We start from the raw sequence: 23,678 nt of genomic DNA on the forward strand, positions 1-23,678 counted from the left end.
AACACTATAAGAAACATCGTATCACTATAAAAACGACTATTATAAAATTCAGTTAGCTTTGAACTGTAGCTACAGTTCATGTTGAAGCTCTATTGTTGGGCATCTGTGTGCGTCTGATTTCACGAGTGTGCCAATATTGGATAGCAGAGCTGAAAGAGTCCGATAGATTATAACTAAGGTTATTATTTATGTGATGAGGGTCCATAACAATTTCCTTAGACTCGACTAGTATGCTGCGCTCCACCTTGTCACGGCATATATGAAGGTTTGAAGTTATTGTCCAGTTTATCTCATATTGATGACCTTCATCATTTGTATTTATTGAAAACAGTATGTGGCTTGACAGGGCACTTGCTCTAGTTCTTTTGTAGGCAATGTCCCTCTGGTGTTCTTCCAGCCTTAAGAGGATGGTTTTTCAGTTTGATCACAGTCATAGTCATAGTATTGTTTCCCGCAGTCACACATGATTTTGTACACTCCTGGGAATTAGATGATTGTGAGCTTGTTTGTATTTGCTTAAAATTGATCTTAGTTTAGGAAAAGTAGAGAAGCAGGTTTTTATGTTGAACTTTCGTAAAATTCTTCTTAGTTTCGTGGAGAGCGAGCTGATGTATGGTAAGGAGATATAACCTTTGGGGTTGTCTTGTGTTTCTGAGTTGTTTTGATGGCAGTGGTATAGATGCTTATTAATAGTTTTCAACGAGTAGCCATTACTTGTGAAGGTTCTTTTTAGATGTTGTAGTTCATTTTTTAGCTCTTCATCATCTGGCATGATGTGCTAGAGTTGAGATAATACCCACTTTGTATAGATTGTAGATACCCACTATGTGTAGATTTTCTAAAGATTGAGATTTTTATAAAATCAGATGTCTTAGTAAGTCTTACGTCCAGGAAGGGAAGAGATCCATTTTCTTCAACCTCCATTGTTAATTTGATGTCTTGGTGGAAGTTGTTTAAATGATTTAAAAAAGACTGTAGGTTATCGGTGCCGTGTTCCCAGATATAAGAAATATGCCATCTACAAATCTCAGCCAAATTTTTGGTTTAAGAGTAGCTGAGGAGATTGCCTTTTGTTCAAAATCTAGTACACACACGCGCACACACACACACACACACACACACACACACACACACACACACACACAGGCAGTCCCCAAGTTACTGATGACCCAACTTACAGTGTTTCGTACTTACAAACGGGCTCTCAAGGTCTGTTCATAATTAATAATTCGGGAATGAGTTTCTTCCACGCATGTAAATGAGACTTGCTGTAAATGAAATCTGTCATGAAATATCTTGTTTGGTTTTACAAGATGCCTAAAAAACAAAGAGCCTCCATAGCTCAGTTGATGCCCTTTGGTTAGAAAGGCCTGGGTTCCATTCCCATCTAGGACATGACGAACCTTTATCAGGGCTTTTCAATTGAAGGTGAGTTAATCGGTCTCATATGGAAGTGGAAGGATTTTTCCTCCCAGAAACTCAAGTTTTTCATCCTGGCCATTAGAACATGCAGTTAACATACATAATACACCGGCCTCATGGCCTGAGTTGCTTCAGCTGTAAATCTAAATAAACAAACACACCTGAAAACATTAAAATAAATTTACTTTTTTTTTTTCTGTTATATTGATATACAGTAATCGCCTTATAATTGGTGCTCTTTTCTGTTATAGAGAAGTCCTACCTATTATGGATTCTAGTATTTCCTAATACCTTGCTACTCTTCATGATTTAATTTGTGACAATGCTGACTATAGACATTAACAGTACTCAGGAATTTATCACTAGCACTAAAATTCATATTATTCTGAGATTATCAGAGAAAACTTTTCTCTGAAGAAGCAACAAGCTTTGATGTCTGTGACCTGCTTAACTGACATCTAGATTTGGAAATCAGTATTCCAAATCTGGATGCCAGTCAGTTAGTTGCCCTGTTTCTGAAATAAAAGCTAGATTCATTAAAAAGTAAAGAATCTTGCCATTCCTAGAGAGGGTATTTTTAGAACATTTAGAAGAAAAAATTTGAAGCCTAAAACCATTCTTAGTTAAATGAAGACATTTTTGCCATTTGTAAATACATGGATCAAGAGCAACAAGAATTTTTACAAAAAATCAGTCAATCATCATCCTAGGATCAAATTTACTCTTCAAAAGCAATCACCAGGATCATTATCCTTTCTAGATATTCAGCTTTAATGTGAAATTGACAGTTCTGTCCACATCATTCTAGCACAAAATCATTTTCTCTGTGTGCTATATACATAAGTCTACACTTTTAGATATGCTTCATCATGACAGTGATTATCATGAAAAGGATGATTTTCAGCTTGGCCAATTCAGACTTATTAATTATTATTATTGTACAGGTGCTTCTATTGAGTCTGAAAGCTCATCGTGGGAGATTCAGAGTATCTGCACAACATCTATCATACCTCTCCTTTAATCCATTAATAAACAGAGCACTCACAGCTTAACTCTGGCAAACTATTCCGCTCATTCATTCACCATCCTCCAAGCGAAAAATCTAGTTAACGACACTCTTACTCGATAAAAATGTAAAAAAAAGTAAAACTGTTTCTATCACTCCCCTCCCCCTTTTTTTTTTTTTCACCTACAACCAACTTTTGTAACCCACAAACCATTGATCTATCTTCATAAGGGGCATTCTGTGTATTGTATTTGCAAACATGTCTGTATATTCGAAGCATTATACATGAACAGGGATCTGAAAGTTGTCCTAGTCATGCAGACTACAGAGGTGAGAACACACAAAAAAACACAGAGGAAACTTGTGTCTGTACACAAATGTTGTTGTTGGATTTATATCCAACAGCTGCACCCTTTTATACCCACTGATGTTGAGTATAAAAGGGTGCAGTATTTTTAGGAAGGATAGACATGATAGAAAAGGAGGGATGTGATGCTAATGATATTTGGACAGTCTATGATATTGCAATATTAGTAACAATTATGCATGTAGCAATGAGTTTAAAGATGTATATGGGGTCTAACAAGATCAAATACATACTGGGGTGGTGCTACAAACCTAGTGGATCAGTTGTTGGTGTGATGAAATACATCGTCAAATAAACTTAATGGATACTAAATGTATCCCACAGGTGAAAATTGGCCTATATTCAACCCATTCCCAAGAAGGGTGACAAGTTACTGTCTTACAACTACCACCCTATCTCACTCACCTCAGTCCTGTTTAAAATAATGGAAAAATCATCAATTCCCAACTCCTGCACTACCTTGAAGGCACCTACCTAATAAATGACTGCCAGTATGGATTTCATTGCTGCCGATCAACAGGAGATCTGCTCACATATGTCACCCGTCTCTGGACTCCATTCCATGGATAAGTTTGGCAAATCTCAAGTGGTTGTACTTGATTGCCAAAGCTTTTCACTGGATCTGGCACCAAGGCTTACTAAGCAAACCACCATCATTTGGTCTGTCTCAGGACTTCTGTAGTTGGATTGCCAGCTTTCTGTCTGGATGCACACTATGCGTGGTGGTGGTGGTGGATGGTTCCTTATCCTCTCACCATTCAACTAATGTTGGGGTTCCACAAGGATCTGTTCCCTCACCAATCCTCTTCCTGCTATATATCAATGACCTACTTCAGTTGACCTTCAGCTCGATACACAGTTTTGCAGATGACAGCACATTGCACTCCTCCCTTACATTTGATAAACCTTACTCTACACAACTCGCCTCAACCTACAGACCAGCAGTTGGAAATCTCCTCACGCCAAAGTGTGAGGAGATTTCCAACAGCATGTTATGTTATTTTTTAACTTGGCACAAAATTATATTCTTACTTTTTAATCCTTTACCCAAGTGTAAGTTTGCATGTGAAGTATCATCACGAATGGGCTACTTGTGTATTGAGACTTGTAGTAGTGAACCTGTTCATAATGTACAATGAGTTGGCTCTACATTAGAACACTCCCTGATTTACATATTCAGCATGATAACGAAGTAGCACACGATATCAATGTTTTGTGTGGCTACTATAAACGGGCACACCTAACCTATCCTCTGTACATAATCAGTAAATGTTTGATAATAATGGGGAAACATGGCAATGTAAGTCAATTTGATCACAGGCAGATAGTTGAGGCCCGGAGGGCAGGTTCCAGTATTTCGGAAACAGCTGCACTTGTTGGTAAGGCATATGCGCCATATCTTGCTTCGCATGGGGTCCACATTCAGAGACCAATTGATTATCATTTCACATTCACTAAATAGCGATTGCTACAAGGACTTATTAGTCGACCATCTATATCTGCAGGAGATGTACCCCTACCACAGTGCCATCTTTCAACGGGACAATGCACCTTGTCATCAGGCTCGTACAACTACTGAGTGGTTGGAGGAACACAACAACAACAAATTTGCCACATTGCCTTGGCCCTCAAGGCAATGTGGCAAATTTGACTGTAACCCAATTGAGTTCACTGACTGTAACCCAATTGAGCATGTGTGGGATATGCTAGAACAGGGTGTGAGAACTGCTGATCCTCCTCAATGGAATAATCTTGAACTGACAAAGTTACTGCAGCAGACATGGGTTAAGCTATGCATGGAGGATGTTTGGCACCTTGTGGAATCTGTTCCTTGGCATCCGTGAGCCATGATTGCACAAGGTGCCAAACATCCTCCATGCAAAGTTAACTCACAGTATAGCAATATACATGTCTGAAAGGAAGTGTGCCTTGTATTATTGGAAGAAAAAGAACATAATTATCAAAGCTAATGAGAGTAGCTACTGCATTCCTCAATACCAGTGATTATAATTTGCACATGATTGTCTTTCTCAGAGAACAAAGTACTTATAAGCTGCTAGATTTTCCAGAAAAAAATATTAAAAAGGCTACTAAAAATGTCAACTCCTGCCCTTGTGAAGTAGTTAAAAGAATGCCCCCCCCCCCCCGATGTATGGTTTGCATAAAATTCATAAACCCAATAATACTCTCTATCCCATAGATAGTACTGTTTCCCCCCCACACACACTCTTTAAACTAGCCAAATTTTAGTCTCACTTACTGGCTGTACTTTTTCTTATATAAAACATTCCGCTCCTTTCAAATCTTTAATCCAAAATGTAGCTTTAAATAATGATATCATGTTGAGCTTTGATGTCACCTCTTTATTTATCAGTATCCTACTTACTGACACTTTACTGAAAAATGTCACCCCCCCATACCCACACACGCATCATTGATCATCGCAGTTTTGTCATCTATTCTGTACTAGTTACTTCAGTTGGAAGGACATCTTATATAAACAGATAGAGGGTACAGCCACAGCCTCTTCCCTCTCACATCCTCTAACTGATTTCTATATGGAGCATTTTAAAAACATTCTCTTGATACTGCCATTCTCAAACCTTCTGTATGGCTAAGATATATTGATGATGCGTTCTTTATTTGGCCACATGTCTCTGACATTAGCCCCTCAATTGGATCCAAAAACAATCATGGATCCAATTTACTACATCAATTAATCAAATGACCAGTCCAAAAATTGTATGGGAAAATCCAGAAAATGAAAGGTAGATATAGTACATATTGTTTGTCCATCTTAGACTATAATTGAAGTGTTATTGCTGATACTTTTGGGAGAAACTTTTGCTAAAATCTCAGCAATAGCTTCATATTCTCCGTAATTTTTAATACTGAATACCAACATTCTTCAGCCATATAATCAGCCATTTGTCAAGGAGGAACTAAAAAGAGCTCTCCTACAATCTCACCCTAGTGCAGTAGGACCTGATGACATCCATTATGAAATGATAAAACATCTACCATCATCTTCTATGGATCTTCTTCTCTTATTATACAATAGAATACTTGCAGAAGAAGAGTTTCCAAATTCTTGGCAAAAGACAACTTTAGACCATTTAGTTCGGTTAGAAACTTGTATAAGAGATGCATTTCTGAAGCGAGAACATCTTGTCTCGGTTTTTTTGACATGGAAAAAGCTTATGACACAACCTGGAGATATGGCATATTAAATGACCTCTATAACCTAGGTCTCAAAGGACACTTCCCTATATTTATTAAAAACTTTCTGTCCAGGCGAACTTTCCAGGTCAGAGTGGGAAGTAGAAGTATGCTATCTCAACCATATCTTCAAGAACAAGGTGTTCCCCAAGGCTCTGTCTTAAGTGTAACCCTTTTTTGCTATTAAAATCAACTCAATCATTGAACAGCTTCCTCCCACTGTAGACAATGTTCTATATGTTGATGACTTCACAATATGCTATCACTCACGTAACATGAGGGTAATTGAAAGACAACTTCAGCAAGCAATTGATCATGTCTCTCTGTGGGCTCTTAATAATGGGTTTAGGTTTTCAACAGGAAAAAGTGTCTGTGTACACTTCTGTCGAAAACGCACTCATCACCCAGATCCTGAACTAAGAATGGGACCTTGTTATTCCAATAACTACAGAAACCAAGTTCTTGGGACTCATTTTTGACAGAAAACTCACATTTTTAGCACATATTCATCAACTAAGAGAAAAGTGCAAAAGAACTTTGAACTTCCTTCGTACTCTATCCTCTACTGGATGGGGTGCTGACCGAGCTTCATTGCTCCATCTTTATCGTGCACTTATATGTTCAAAGCTGGATTATGGGTCCCAAGTCTATGGTTCGGCAAGACAGAGTAACCTACAATGGTTGGATTCCATCCATTATCAGGGTATACGGATAGCTACTAGTGCCTTTTGCACCTCATCCACTCCAAGTCTCTATGTAGAAGCAAATGAACCGGCTCTATCACTTCGATGGAAACAATTGTCTCTTAATTATGCCCTAAAAATAAAATCTCTCCCAGATCACCCTACATGGAATAGTATTTTCTCTCTGCATTGGGAAGCTCAATATCACATACATCAAACTGCTATACATCCTTTTGGTATGCGTATTAAAGAAACTGCAAGCTGTTAGTATAAATGTTGACATTAGCTACACTAAGCGTAACAGCATTCCTCCATGGCAGGTTTGCACACCATCCTGCAACCTCTCACTTTGTCAGCTGCAGAAATCTTATACCCCATCATCCATTTACCTGCAATTGTTTAATGCACACAGAGCAGCACACGCTGATTTCTTACCCATCTATGCTGATGGTTCAAGAACTAACACCTCTGTTGGCTGTGCTGCTGTGTTTCCTGACATTATTATCTCAAATCAGATCCCACCAGACTGCAGTAATTATACAGCAGAGTTACATGCCATTCAGCTTGCACTTGTTCATATAAAAGAAAACTGCTACCAAAAGTGTATAATTTATACAGACTCATTGAGCTCTTTACAAGCTATCTCCTTTCCTATGTATAATCATTCTGTACTTTATGAAGTGCTACACCTGCTTCACAAAATGAAAATCCTTAATTTCGATGTTCAGCTCTGCTGGATTCCCAGCCACATCGGAATCAAAGGAAATGAAGCTTAAATCAGCCCCTTCTCCACATACTATTTGACAGTTCCATATACAGACTACACACAACCTATAAGATCAAAGCTAATTACTCAGTGGGAGTTAACATGGCAAGAAACATCAACAAACAAATTGTATAACATTAAACCTGAAATTAAACACTGGTATTCTAGTCAACGTACAAAGAGAAGGGAGGAGGTTGTCCTTGCTAGGCTCCACATAGGTCGTAGTCACCTTACACGTTCTCATTTACTGAGAGCTGATGACCCTCCCATATGTGAAAAATGCAACACACACACACCTCACTATTCATCATATTCTGGGAGATTGTCAAAAATTTACACGAGAGAGAGAGGGATGAAATTTTCACCTATCTAACCAAGCCATATACACTCAGGGAAATACTAGCAGATGCAGGCAAATTGCATGATGTTTTTAATTTTTTAGAAAGAATTAATTTGTACAAACACATTTGACTATAAATTTGTTTATATGTAAATACTTTTTTTTTGCTTAACTTAACTTTTATACATATATATTATTCATTAGGTTAAATCTGACTAATTATGTATTACCATGGGGCTTGATCTTGTATATTTGTATCACCCTGCTGTAATTTTCTTAATATGTAAATACCATAATGCTAAACTTAAATTTTATGCATCAATGCTGTATAATAATTCCTTTCTGACTCTTTAAGTATTAGTATAATAATGTTTGTTGTAACCTTACTAGATGTAGACACTGCTTTCCTTGACTTGTTTTGCATATATATATATATGTTAAACTATAGTTATCTATTTATGTACGGCTGAAACCTCTGCAGTAATTTTGTTGATATGTAGATACTGCATCACTTAACATACATTTTGTGTATGCATCTTATTTACTACTTTATTTTTTGAATAATCATGTAGTGCTGTAGGACATCTTACCTATTTGTGTACTTTCTAGTAATTCTGTTTATATGTATTCTAAATTCTGTTTCTACTGCATTGTTAAATTTAATTTTCATCCATGCATATCGTATAATAATCCCTTTTTGCCTATTTTTGTACTGCTATAAAGGCATCTATTATAATTTTACATATATGTAGATACTGTATTCCTTGGCTTAGTGTTTCATATATTATGTATTAACTTATATTGTTAACCATTTTTGCACTACTGTAATAACCTCTGACCTTGTGTGTTGCTGTGCCTTCTGCAGCAGTTCTGTTTACTTAGAGATGCTGCTTTGTGAAACTAGATTCTTGTACAGGCATATTGTTTACAATTCTGTAAATGCTAATGTTGTAACCTTTAGTATGGCACAGTATGACCTTTGTAGTTTTTGTGTCAAATAAACTATAAACCAAACCCCCCCCCCCACACACACACAGTCAGTCAGCACCCCAGAATCCAGTTTACTATAGAAAAAGAAAATAGTAATAGCTCTTTCTAGATATTCAAATCATGTCTTCCCAATGGCACTCTTTCTTTCTCATTTTGGAGAAAACACTTTCCCATCATCCCCACTTCCTAAACAATATGGTATTATTAAAATCTTTGTCAACAGAGCTTCAAGCATCTTTTCCAACCAGACTTCCCTCACAGCTGAACTCTCCTTTAGTTTCCATACTTTCCTATCCAATGGTCAATGGAAAAAAGGTACTATTGCTTCACTGGAGCAAATACAAATTTGGAAGAATTTCCTGAGAATCGGCAGCAGATTTGTTAAACCAGCTTAAGCTCAGTAAATATAGTTGTGTTAAACTTACCCCTATTTGAGAAACATTAATTCTTAGACTTCTTGCTGAATAGCCCAAACTAGCCAACAATACCCATCAAGGGGTATTTTTTCATAGGATTTCAGGCTTATAGTCATACATCTTGCACCATTGTTTTGTATTTGTGTGTGTGTGTGTGTGTGTGTGTGTGTGTGTGTGTGTGTGTGTGTGTGTGTGTGTTAATACAGTTTAATATTGTATTCCTGAAGATGTCTCTATAACAGAGGTAAAATATTAGAACTATTAAATATGTTTAATTATTTCTCTGTGTTGTATTCATTCCATTAAACCTAATTATGAGCTTGTTCATTGCATGTAGTGGTCTCACTGAGTGATGTGTATGTAACACAGCATTCACTGAGTGCTATGTTACATACACCAGGTGGATATATCTTAGCGAAATTAGCACTCATTATTTGAAGAATGGCATCTATTTCTGACACCAGGGTGTTGTCTGCATTCAGTAAAGTTATTTTTTTCTTTCCATTCTTTCTTTTACTTGCAGCATAATAATAAAATTCTTTTAGGGTGGGTGCCTTAGCCTGTACAGCTAATTTCTTTTCATACTCTGATTTAGCTTTCCACACATAACTTTTATGGCTTATGCTTGTATATTTCATAATTCCTCTCATCCTTATTCTCACAGTATTCCTTCCACATTATTCTCTTTTTTATGGATCTCACAAAAAAACCATCCCCTAAAATTCAATGTATCTACATTCACAACATAATCAGGCAATGCATGGATGAGATGAGCATTCTATACGATAGTGTGTACCTCCCACTATGGGTTTCTGACTTCATGGAGGTCAAATGTTAATAATAATAATAATAAGGTTGTATATCCATTTCACTCCCACTTTGTTCTTCGAACTCTTGGGACACGAATATTCAAGTACCACATTAGTTAAGCACTAGTTTACTTAATCACACTTTTTTTATTGCATTTCATTTAAAAACATACCGTATTTTCCAGTGTATAAGATGCACTTTTTTACCTTAAAAATCATCATCATCATCAAATTCCTGCCATGTACCCTCAAGGGGTGTACAGGATATGACAGTACTACATGAAAAAATTACATCATTACTAACTTCCTATCTACAATTTTCCTCCAAATCAGTCTGTTACTTGTCAAGACTCCAACATTATCAGATCTTATATTTCTATCGTCTAAGGCACTTTGTACCGTATCAATCCACCTATATCTTGGTCTTCCTCTGGGTCGTTTTCCTGCCAACCTGGCAGAGAACACTTGTTTTGCTAATCTTTCCTCTCCCATTCTATTTAAGTGACCATACCATCTGAGATTAGCTCTGCTAACGCATTCCTGGATGCTGACAATGTCAAGTTCTTTCCTAATATCCTCATTTTTAATATGATATTGCCATTGATGCCATCTGTTCACGCCTCTAATCTTTCTCAGGACTCTCATATCTGCGGTCTCTAGTCTTTGGTCAAGTGTTTTACTTCTGACCCAGCTCTCAGATCCATAAGTTAAAATTGGTTTGAACACAGTCTTGTACACAGCTAATTTAGTGTTCCGACTAATTTCTTTCTTATTCCATATGAATTTATTCAATTGACTTCCCACGATACCAGCTTTGCTGATTCTGTTTTCTATTTCTATATTTAGTTTACCATCTTCACTCAAAATCGTGCCTAAGTAGCTGAAATGTTTTACTTGTTCCACAGGTTTCCATTCACAACACAGTTGACATTTTCAATGATTCTGCCTATTTTCATTGTCTTTGTCTTTTTATTGCTGACCTTCATACCATATCTATTACAACAGCTATTCAGTTTAGTCAGAGAATCTTGCAGACTTGTAGCGGATTTATTTAGAAGTATAACATCATCCGCATAAAGCAAAGAGCTGACATTAACATCTCCAATTTTGATATCAGGTTTAATACCACGTTCCTTCATAATGTGATCCATATAGATAATGAATAACAGAGGGGATAATGTACATCCTTGTCTCACACCAGATTTAACATTAAACCATCTTCCTGTACTTCCTTCAATTCTAACTGCTGATTCACAACTCAAATAAAGACTAAGTATTGCTTGATATAATGCCCCATTGACACCATATAACTGCAGCGTATTGAATAGCTTCTCTCTTGGCACCTTGTCATATGCCTTTTCCAAATCGACAAAACTTAAATACAGATCTTTGTTATATTCCCATGCTTTCTCGACTATTTGTCGTAAAGTGAAGATCTGATCCTGACAGCCTCTATTTGGCCTGACTCCAGCTTGTTCTTCACCAAGCTTTTCTTCCACAATTCTTCTCAACCGTTTCTCAAGTATACTTGCATAGATCTTGCCAGGAACACTCAGTAGGGAAATACCTCTGTAATTCTCACATTCAGTTTTATTTCCCTTTTTATATATGGGTACTATGAGAGCTCTACTCCAATCATCGGGAATTCGTCCCTCTGTCCAGGCTTTCTGAACTATGCAGTGCAGCCACTGTAAGACTCTTATACCACCATACTTCAGCATTTCTGGTCGAATATCATCTACTCCTGCTGCCTTTCCACATTTCAAGCCTTTGATGGCTTTTTCTACTTCAAGTATGGATATGTATTCCTGACTGCATGCCTGGTCAGTGTTTTTTATCACTGTGCTGTCATCACTGCTTGTTTCATTTAGCAGTTTTTCAAAGTAATTACTCCATACTTCAAGGATATCTTTTTCTCCTGTTTTCATTTCACCTTTATCATCTCTAATTCCTTTTACAGCACTCTTTCCTACATTCCTAAGCTTCTTCAACAACCTCCAGAATATTTTGCCACCTTCTTGATATTTATTTTCTATATTCTTGCCAAAGTCCTCCCATGACTTTTGTTTAGCTAGTTTTACACACTGTTTAGCTTTCTTACATTTGTCTCTGTATTCTGTAAGAGTAAAAGCTGACTTATTTGCCAGGAACTTTTGATATGCTTTCTTCTTTTCCTTCACTGCCTCTTTAACTTCCTGTGTCCACCAGGGAGTTCTGATTTTTTTATCCTTGCACACAACCTCACCACATGCCTCTCTGGCAGAATCAATCAATGTTTCCTTCAGAGTTTGCCACTGAATCTCCAAGGTTTGATTCCTGTTCTCAAACTCTTTCATTTTCTTTTCAATAATATTTCTGTATTTTAGTCTACAGTTCACATCTGAGAGCTGCTCAACTTTTATTCGCTTTAAAACTTTCTTATATGTTATTCTTTTCAATATGAAATTCAATTTTATCCTGCTCAAGACTAAATAGTGATCACTTCCAATTTCAAATCCTCTGTACACTCTGGTGTCCTGCACTAGGGAGAAAACATCACTATCAACAATAACATAGTCAATGAGACTTTTCTTATTCCTAGCCTCTTCTCTCCATGTGAATTTGTGCACATTTTTATGTTGGAACATGGTGTTAGTAATAACCAGTCCATGTCCTGAGCAGAAATCCAACAGATATTTGCCATTATTATTAGCTTTGCTCTTTTCTCCAAATTTTCCCAAAATATTTTTGTATGTCTCACAATCATTTCCTACTCTACTATTTAGATCCCCAACAAGGACCAACTTTTCCTTTTTCATTGTGTCAGTTGCTTTTTCTAAAGCCTCAAAAAATTCCTCCACTTCTATCTTAGTAGAACCTTCTGTGGGACCATAGGCACAAATAAGTCTCATTGTCCAGTTCCCCATTCTCATATTTGCCCACATTACTCTACTTGAGACTGCCTGCCATTCAAGAAGATTAGCCTCGTATTTTGTGTTGAATACTATGGCTACTCCTTCTTTTCCTTGATTGTCATTGCCTGAATATAACATTTTGTATTTATTGCTCAGAAAGAGCTCACCAGTTTTGGTCTTTTTTGTTTCAGTCACCCCTATTATGTCGATCTGGTACTTATCTAATTCCTCAGCTAGCTCCATTTCTTTGCCATTCAGGCTTCTTACGTTGATAGTACCGATCTTTAACTCTGGTGATGTTGAGTTGGGGTTTGTTTTCAGATTTGTTCCAGTAGCTGACTTTTCGCTGTTCGCCCTGGTTCCCTGGCGAAAACAACGGGGGCCTTGTTTAACCGGGCGACGCCCCAGCCGGCATGAAATTTTGTCATGTTGTACCATCATTTTTTATTTTGGTTTAACCAATAAGAATACAATTTGGTCGGCTAAATCCCAAATTGCCAGCCCATCCTCGTTCGTTCAGTATCAAAGTAGATACCCAACAGGGTGCACCATGAGAAGGTGAGGATTGGACATTAGGTCAGAAGCCCTGGTCGGTTCTCCGCATTCCTTTAAAGGCTATGTGGAGGTCTCCTCTCAGTTATACAGCTTTGACCCTTAAGCACCCCTACCTTAAAAAATTCATCTTAAAAATGGGGTGCGTCTTTTATAATGAAGGTAAAGATTGTTTCCTCTTTTCAAAGTCATATGCACTCCCCTTTTATGTTCCAAGATCTTTGTAGGCGGTTAATGGTGCAATCAAATTGATGCGTGACCTTCACATGACTTCTAGCACGTCATTGGCTAAGAACGGGGAGTCCCTATTCAAGTTTCATAATATCTTATCCGAGTAATCAGTTACCAATGTTTATCAGTATTGAGTTTACGTGTTGAGATATTTTGTGTTCAGTTTAATATTTCCCCGTAGATTTTAGTGATGGAAAAAAACAGGCGACATTCATATACTTAAAGTTACAAATTGCAGGTTGTAAAATACGTGGAAGAACACAGGAATAGGGAAGCTGAAAGACATTTTGGACCTCCGCCTACAGAAAAAATTATTAGAAGAACTTGGCGTGGTCAGAAGGAGATTTTGTACAATTTGTGTAATGAAAAGTGCGCAGAACGTGGAAACATTGCGAAGTGGCCAGAACTAGAGACCGAAGTTTTGAAATGGGTGCAAGAAAATCGCCAAAATGGCATTGCCATTTCAACAAAAATCTTTCTTGTTAAATCTTTCTGAAATGTGGAATTAGCAATGCCCCTGATGGAAGTGAAGATCATTTCTTATATGAAGATGATGATGATGATGATGATGAACAAGAGGAAGAAGAAAGAGAAGAAATTAATGATGATAGAGAAGAGTCAGATGACAGTGACATGGGTTTTGCAGGTTTCTGAAAGGTCAGTTTACTATTAAAAATTACCTATTATTTTATCCATTTTTTTTAAAATCATACTTTAAAGTTTAGGCTTTTTCCAGAAAATTGTATTAAATTTCTTGGGTGCGTCTTATACATAGGAGTGTCTTATACACTGGAAAATATGGTATATATAGTTGACCCTTGAACAATACTGGTTTGAACTGTACGGGTCCACTTATACGTGGATTTTTTTCAATAAATATATTGGAAATTTCTGTGATGATTTGTGACAATTTGAAAAAACTCGCAAACGAACCACATAGCTTAGCAACATCGAAAAGATTAAGAAAAAGTTAGGTATGTTATGAATGCATAAAATATATGTTGGCATTAGTCTATTTTTCATTTACTATCATAAAATATATACAAATCTAAATAAAAAAAAAGTTAAAATTTATCAAACTTATGCACACAAATACTTAGACCGTACACTGTGCCATTTGCAGTCGAGAGAAATGTAAACAAATGTAAAGATGCAGTATTAAATTGCATAACTGTTATTAATTAATTAATTACATTTAATTAATTATAAAATAAAAATTTTATAACTATTCATCATTAGTGTATAGGCTAGACTACCATAAAGAAATCATATTGCTGCTGCTTCATTATCAATGAATGAATTGTTATACTTGTAAATAAATATGAATTTCTTTTTCACATTATCTTTTCATTTTTGATATCTAGTGTTAGTAATATGTTATAATATGCACAGTGTTTTGGATGATGTAAGTACTGACAGACAGATGATTCATCTTATACACAGACAACGTAAACTTATGGTATTGATAATTACAGTGCAGTAAATGTATTTTCTCTTCCTTACGATTTTCTTAATAACATTTTCTTTCCTCTAGCTTACTTTATACATACCATACAAAATATGTGTTAACACAAATATTGGTAAGACTTCCAGTCAACAGTAGGCTATTAATAGTTAAGTTTTTGGGAAGTCAAAAGTTATACTCATATTTTCAACTGCATGGGGTTTGGTGACCCTAACCCCCATGTTCTTCAAGGGTCAACCGTATTTATACACAGAAAACTATCATTTTACTTAAATGCCTTACAAAAATTTAGAACAATGACCTAGGATTATCCTTCACAATTATACAGATATCTAGATTATCTAGGTTATACTATTATTATCATCACCAGACCTCATTGCAGACATGAATTACTTCATGACCAGTCTACTTATATACAGTGACCGATGACCTCACATCAGTTGCCTCAGTATCCCATAATGTAAAAGGAAGTGTAATCCGTATACCTCACAGATTACAGTGCTAGATTTGATCACCTGGTTTTCATGGTGATGAGGATATATTAAAAAGAGAACAGAGAAGAATGACTAAGGTGGGTAACTGGTCTTTGGAAGGTGGAGGTATGAAGACAGACTTGAGGAAATGCAATTTGTAAAGCCTTGTGAATAGGAGGAGTTAAGGGGGATGTGATTGAGATGTTTAGCAAGGGATTGTTACTGGGTTAATCAGGAGGAAAATTTTCATATAATGGGAAATTGGTATAGAACAAGAGACCATCCCTGAAAACTATATAGGTATGAACAAGAGAATGAGTAGTTGGTTGTTTGCATGGAGAGTGGCTGTTGACTGGAATGCACTGCCTGATAGGTTTAAACTCATTCATTGTAGCAGACACAATGAATGAGTTTAAAGCTCAGTTTGATGATTTTTTTTTTTTTTTGACAGTGCGTACCTCCTGTGATGCGTCTTTTGCAATGGCACCTTTTCTTTTTTGAGTTTAGAGAAAACCCACCCACACAGGTAGATACATACATAAACTTTCCCATCATCATTATCTCTTGTCTCAGTATCCCATATTATTGTATTATTGAAACCCTTCTTAGCTGAGCTTCCTACCTCTGTTGCACCCAGGCTTTCATTTATTTGTTAGCACTTTCTGTCCAGTGGTTATTGGAAGTTTTTCCACTTGGTTATACTACAAATTAAAGATACCGAGAAATTACATACTTGGTTTAATCTTTTATCCAAGTGTAAGCAAACAAGTTTGCACTTGAACTATTTTCAGGACTGGGGCAACTCGTATAAAGAAGCTAAGACTTCACATCACTTGCCTTAGTATCCCATAATGTAAAACACTTATCCTTATGGATATGTATGGGATACTAAGGGAAGTGATGTGAAGTCTTAGCTTCTTTATACGAGTTGCCCCAGTCCTGAAAATAGTACAGGCGCAAACTGGTTTGCTTACACTTGGATAAAGGATTAAACAAAGTATATAATTTCTTTGTATCTTTAATTTGTAGCATAACCAAGTGGAAAAACTTCCAACAACTTTCTTAATCCAGAGTAATTTAATAATAAGGTGTGACACCTTTTGGCAACTCGTATATGAAAATATGACTTCTACATTATTTCAACCTTGGTATCACATCTGGGTCTGGCTCTCACTGAAGAAACCTCAATAAAGGTTGAAACCGGTCTGGATAGTGACCCTTCTCATAATGCATAGCATTATACATACCCATAAGGATGTGTGTTTTGCATTATGGGATACTAAGTGATGTGAAGTCTTGGCTTCTTTATACGAGTTGCCCCAGTTTTGAAAATAGTTCAGGTGCAAACTTGTTTGCTTACACTTGGATAAAGGATGAAACCAAGTATATAATTCTTGGTATCTTTAATTTGTCCAATGGTTACAATGCTGAAAAGATTAACAAGTTGGTTTTTCCTTCCCTCTCTTGATATCTGTCTCTACAAACAGACTACTCTAATGCTATTACTATTTCCTGCATCCTGAGTACCTCCAAAAATATAACCAGAACTCTAAAAAAAAAAATATATATATATAATATCTGCACTGCTTTGAAACTTCATCTGAAGCTGGTGGCCCTTATCTTTTCTCCTAAGGATCCATTGTCTCCTCTTTCTGTCACCTTTGCTTGCAAGGTTCCTTTTGCTTGTAAATTATCGTAGTATAGTCAAACTGGGAGATCTGTCTAGAAGAACATAAGAAAAGATCTGCTGTGATAACTATGATCACTCTGATCTATCTGACCATGCATTGGTTACCTTGCACAAAATCAAATGGAAAAAACTATTATGCTTCACTGCAAGAAATATAAAGTTGAAAGATTTTTCTTAGAATCAGTAGTAGATTTGTTAAAACAGCCTAATCTTAATAAGTATGGTTGTGTTAAACTTCCCAGTATTTGGGAAACTTTAACTCTTAGGCCTCCTGCCCAACAGCTAAGGCTGTCCAACATCACCCATAGAGGATGTTCCCTCATAGGACTTTAGATTTTGTCTAATCTCCCCCCCTTCCCCACTTATTGTTTTGAATGTTTTTTTGTGTATGCTTTTACAAGTTTATGATTGTATCCCTGATGATGTCTCTGTGACAGAAACAAAATATAGGATCCAGTAAATGTATTTTATTGTTTTGATTTATTCTATGTTCTATGTCATTTATTCCTTGACTGTTTTAATTACTTCATCTAAAAAAAAAATTGATATATCATAAAAATTTTTTGATATGTAAAAAATGAGCCAAGTACTAAGGAAGTAATAGATTGGCTGTGATTTCGATGTAGTTATTTGATATGATTGTTTCAGTTATTAAGAATACAGATCCCTCTCTTCTGAAAATCTGCATGTTACATTAATAGTTGCAACTACATTACCACTGATTATTAAAAATAATTATAAAAATCAAGTGGATGTTAGATCCAGCATTATTTCAAAGCCGAAATAATGCTGGCTTTGAAATAATATTGGATCTAATATCCACTTGATTTTTATATTTTTTGCAATTCTGAACTGAAGCCTTTACTGAAGCTGAGAGTTTACTTACGAAAAAGACACCTCTCTGACGTTTCAAGTTCATTAGTATTGAAAGAGAGTTTTTGCCCTCTTAAGGTTTCTGCCAGTTCAAAACAGCTGTCAGGCCAGTAAAACCTTATAAAAAAATGGGCCAATTAGAAAGTGAATATATATGGACGCCTGGGCAGCATTCATGTTTTCTAAAGTGGTCCTTGCTTAACGTGACTCGTAAATGCCAGTGAGTGTATTCCTGTAAGCTCTCTGGTCAACTTATTTTTATGAAACTTTCATAGTTTCCACATTCAGCTTTGAAATAATGCTGGATCTAATATCCACTTGATTTTTATAATTTTTGCATCGCCAAACTGAAACTTTTTTGGCTCTTTATTTTAGTAAATATTAAAAATAATGCTATAAAGTAGTAGATGGTTCTGAATTGCATCCAACCTTTTTCTTTCTCCATTCTTGGCTCCAGATAATATAAACTGACTATAAACCCAAGAATTATAACAAATTGAGATTTATTTGCAAACGTTTTTATTTGGAAATAAATCTCAATTTGTTATAATTCTCGGGTTTATAGTCAGTTTATATTAAAAATGAACATATCCCAACCCCGAGTTAATAATAGTATTCATTCATATATATATATATATATATATATATGCTTATTTACAGAATGTGTATGGTGGTGATCTGCCATATGATCCTGAAGGTATTCTGGGATGTTTAACGTCAGCATTTTTGGTATTTCTAGGACTGCAGGTAAATATGATTTTTGTTGGCTTCCTAAACTTTGTGTTAATTCAGATTTTCATTGAATATGAAAAGAATATATGTTGACACTGATCACATAGGAATTATTAGTATTTTATAAAATGTATAATTCTCATCTTATTTTAAAGCTCAGCTCAGTCACTTTTTTATTATTTGATTTTCATGGAAAGAGCAAACAAAACAACAGTGTATGTGATAGTGATGACTGAAATAAGAAGCCTTTCTTTTAGAGTTATGTGGTGATCGTATTTCATTTTTTACAAAATTATGAAAACAACTACCATGTTAAGAATAATCACTTGAATTTCCCAACATTTCAACCTTCATATTAAGATCGAAATATGAAGTATATACACAGACAAGATACATTACAACTCAAACAGTATGCCAAAGTGACATCAATTTGATTAATTAACATAAGTTTAACATCAATAGTTTAACATAAGTGTTGTTATATTAAGGCTAACAACCTGGAGTGTACTACACAATCCTAATTATAATTTATAATGACGTCTTAGAACAAAAGGTTATGTGGGTGGATATGTGCCATCCATATTCTTGAGATTTTAAGGCCTTAAATTTGTGCTCATATCCAGTTTTGGTTTAATGTAACATAATGTAATGAACAATAAGGTATTCCTTACTGTTCATTATTTGGAAGGTATTCCTTCCAGTGAATTCCATATATAAAGTATTCAGGGTGTGATCAGAAAGGTAAGATATATCATACTTATTAAATCTCATGTGTAGTTTATGTTCCATTTTCCAGATAGGAATTGTGCATTCACCTGTATAAGGCAAGTTACAGGTATATTGAATACAGTATACTTCAGGTTGGGCCAGGGGAGGAAGGGAATTCTTTGAGGAACTCAATAAGTTCTTTAATTTTGTAGGAGATTTAAAGGTGGCATTAAGGTTGTATTTGTGTAGTATTTTGTTTATTTTATTTGATAACCTTTTAATGTATTCAATGGCTACAGTTTTATTGTACTCTGCTTTTTTTATTTTTATTTTTATTAGGTGCAGTTTTGCGAAGAATTTTGTGGATAGTATTTTTGCTGTAGCCATATTTTACAAAAGTATTGCTAATAATTTTTAATTCATGCTTAAGTGCTTGCTCATCGGAGCAAATCTTTAAAGCAGTGGTTCTCAAACTTTTTGAAGTCGGGGCGCATTTAAAATCCTACAAATAATTGTAGGCGCACTATATACAAATTTCTGAGAAATATGTTATAATAATTAAGTCAAATATTACAGAAAAAAAATAATGCGATAAAAAAAAATAAAATGAAACATACCTTAAGTTTATTCATTCTTGTGTTTATGAGAAACATGAGCCTGATGTGTCCTAGTGCTTGCTTCAATGTTTGGGCATATATTTGAAAGGCAAACTCTCATTTCCTCGTCAATACATTGAAGAGTTCCTCTCTTTTTTACACTTAATTGTGGTGAGGGTAGAAAATCCTAATTCACATAAATGTGATGTTGAAAATTGTAGTAAAATGTTCAAAGCTTTTTTAGATATTGACACATATTCTTCTTTTATAGAAATCCAAAAGGATTCAAGAGACAATTCCTTATGTTTAATCATCAATCCATGATCAGTGGATATAGCTGCCAGTTCTTCTTCTTCTGTTAATGTTAAACCAAAATCACTTGAAGTTTCCATAAATGGGTTTCTAATCCAATCGTATTGTTCAGTGTTAAGTGATGGAAAATAAGAACTCAATTTTTCTTCTAAACTTGTTAAATTCAACTATTATTGGAAGTGTTTCATTTATGCAAGTGTTACTTACCAATGGAAACATTTCCAAATTACCTTCAACAGCTTTTCTTTTCCAAATCTGTAGTTTTCTCTGAAACGCTTTCATTTTGTCAGTGGATGTGAGAATATTTTCTTCTTTCCCTTGCATGCTAGTATTCAAAATATTGAGCTGATGAAATATATCGGCCAAGTACTGCAACCTGGCAATCCAAAATTCGCACCGAAAGAGGTTACAAAAATGTAATTGTTTCATCTCTTCAAAAAACGCAAGAAGTTCTTGTCGTAGCTCGTGTACACAGGTAAGTACTTTCCCCCCTTGACGGCCACCTCATCTCAGTGTGTAAAAGCAGCCGTCTGTGTTGTGAATCCATATCAATACACAGCTTTTCGAATAAATGCGATTCGACAGGTCTTGTTTTAATAAAGTTTACCATCTGAACAACTTGATCTAAAACTTCTCTTAATTTTTCTCCCAATGTTTTTGCCATCAAGGCCTCCTCTATGAAGAAAGCAGTGAGTTACGATAACATTCTCATTTTGTTTTTTTACAAAAGATGTAAGGCCCTTAACACAGCCTACCATGGAAGGGGCTCCATCTGTGCAAATGCCTACACACGACTTCCATGTTAACTGCCATTTATCAAGATAGCTATTCAAAATGTTAAAAACATCCTCACATTTTGTAGACACACTTAATTCTTTGCATAAAAGAAACTGATTTACTATTTGATCTTCATTAATAAAACGGACGAATGCTAAGAGTTGCGCCTTGTTGGCAATGTCTGTTGACTCATCAACTTGCAATGCAAAATTTGAATACTGGAGTTTATTACTGCATACATTTTTCTCGATATCAGAAGACATTTCTATAATATGCCTGTGAACTGTATCGTCGGACAGAGGAATCTTGCTTATTTTCATTGCTGCTTCATTTCCTAGCATTGTCATGACCATTTTTTTTGCATGCAGGCAAAATAAGTGACTCACCTAAAGTATGATCTTTCATATTTTTTGCTATCAGTTCTGAGACTTGATAAGAAGCGATTTGAGCTTTATCAGAAACAGTCATTATACTTTTAAAAGAATTTTCCGCTTTTGTTTGCTGTTCAGACAATCTCTTGAAAAAACTTACAGATTTATCTTGTAAATTAGAGTGTATAGTTTTAAAATGTTTACTCAATTTACTAGGAAGCGATGATTCATTTGCCATTTTACATCCACATACTAAACATAGCGGCAAAGGATGATCTTCACTTCCGGTCCAAGTGAAACCAAAGCTTAAATAACTTTCATTATATTTGCGAGTAGGCTGCGATTTTGCTTTCTTACTTGCACTTAACTTTTGCTCACTTCCAGAATCTGATTCTTCAATATCAGCTTCTTTTTGAGAAATCTATCCATTTTATTTGGGTTTATTTATCTGAAAATAAGTAATATGCACATAACATCCACTTCCAACACTTTTAAAATAAGTAATATACGTAACAAGAATAAACCATATTCTTGTTCTCTTTGCAAGAAAAACTGCTGTTAATTAACATAATAATGATGTGTTGACAAAAAGAGCAGTATATCCGTAATGAAAAGGTATAATAGAGTAACTATATTTATTTTTATATCTGGACACATATTTCTCTGGAATACCACAGGGCGCACCCAGAAATCTTCTAGGGCGCACCCTTTGAGAACCACTGCTTTAAAGTCTCCATTTTTAGTGTGTTAATGACACCTAGTTTTTGTGTTTAGTATGGTAAGAGTTACTGTAGGCTTACAGTAAACAATGAAGGAAAGACTGCCAGAAGGAAGACATGTGACAAGTGTATCCAGAAAAGAAAGTGTGTTTTGACTCTCAATTTCAGTTGGCAATTATATGCATTTGTGTTGTTTGTTAATGTGGCTGAGGACGGTGTCTAAAGTCTGGCATCTATGGGACCAGATAATGAAAACATCATCAAAACAGCTAAGCCGACTTTAGATTTTAAAGTAAAGGAATCCAGAGCACATTGCTCAAAAGCTTCCATGTAAAAGTTAGCAATGGGGGTATGTGAGGTGGGGGGATAGCAGTGAGCCCATAGCTGTACCCTCTTTTTTCATTGAAATTTGAGATGCTCCATATTATTTCAGAACATCATTCCCATCAGTAATGCGCCATCTGTCTTGGCCATCTCATGAAGAAGTCTTCAGTCCCCTTATTTTTTTAATACCCACTTAGACCTTTAAGGCCAGCATGGAATGTGTTACAATAAACTGAGAGTTCAAAATACATAATCCTTTCAGCTTCATTATGTTGAATAAAATGCATGTGTTTTGCTACATTGCTATAATACTTATTTTCTTCAGACTGATGGAAAATGGAGATATAAAAGTTTTGCAGAATTCAAAACTATGAATTATGCATAATTCAGAGGGCCTGGACAGAAGATCGAATTCCCAATGATTGGAGTAGAGCTCTTACAGTACCATCTATTAAAAAAAAGGGAATAAAACTGAATGTGAGAATTACAAAAAAAAGGTCAAAACCAAATGGGAAGATTATTGAACCAAATACTTCCTGATTTAAAACTAACACTCCTAGCTGTAAAGATTAGCATTCTCCCAGTTCTTCAATTTGGTAAATTCACATCACTATAAAAGTCTTTAGGAATTTAAACTTCCGATTTAAATCACTTCCACAGGAAAATATTAGAATTAAAAGTTTCCATCAAGGTATTTGTGCAATTTAATGTTATGTTGATTCTTTCCTTAGTTTCTTACTCGAATCTTTATCCTGGATGTAGAAAAAATAGGAGCATGCACTGGGTAAATTACATAAAGCGAATCAGCTTCCTCTCTCTCTCTCTCTCTCATCTTAACATTTTTCTGAATGCTGAAATTTAATAGGAATTTCTTTTCTCCTTATAAAGTTACAATGTAGTTTTGTTTTTTGTTTTTTTCTGGTAATGTTTATCATCATCATCA

General features: G+C 35.5%; 1 protein-coding gene across 1 annotated transcript in view; it reads left to right on the forward strand.

Annotated features, from left to right (window-relative positions):
• Hgsnat (Heparan-alpha-glucosaminide N-acetyltransferase) overlaps positions 1-23,678 on the forward strand; it is a 267,748-nt gene that overhangs the window by 200,103 nt on the left and 43,967 nt on the right. Inside the window, exon 13 of the mRNA XM_090403589.1 lies at positions 18,857-18,943. Coding sequence (XP_090259715.1) covers positions 18,857-18,943 — 87 coding nt within the window. The remainder of the gene's footprint in view (positions 1-18,856; positions 18,944-23,678) is intronic.

Source organism: Typopeltis vanoorti, chromosome 14, assembly GCF_054136105.1.
Source record: "Typopeltis vanoorti isolate ZY-2024b chromosome 14, IOZ_Tvanoo_1.0, whole genome shotgun sequence".
Classification (NCBI taxonomy): domain Eukaryota; kingdom Metazoa; phylum Arthropoda; class Arachnida; order Uropygi; family Thelyphonidae; genus Typopeltis; species Typopeltis vanoorti.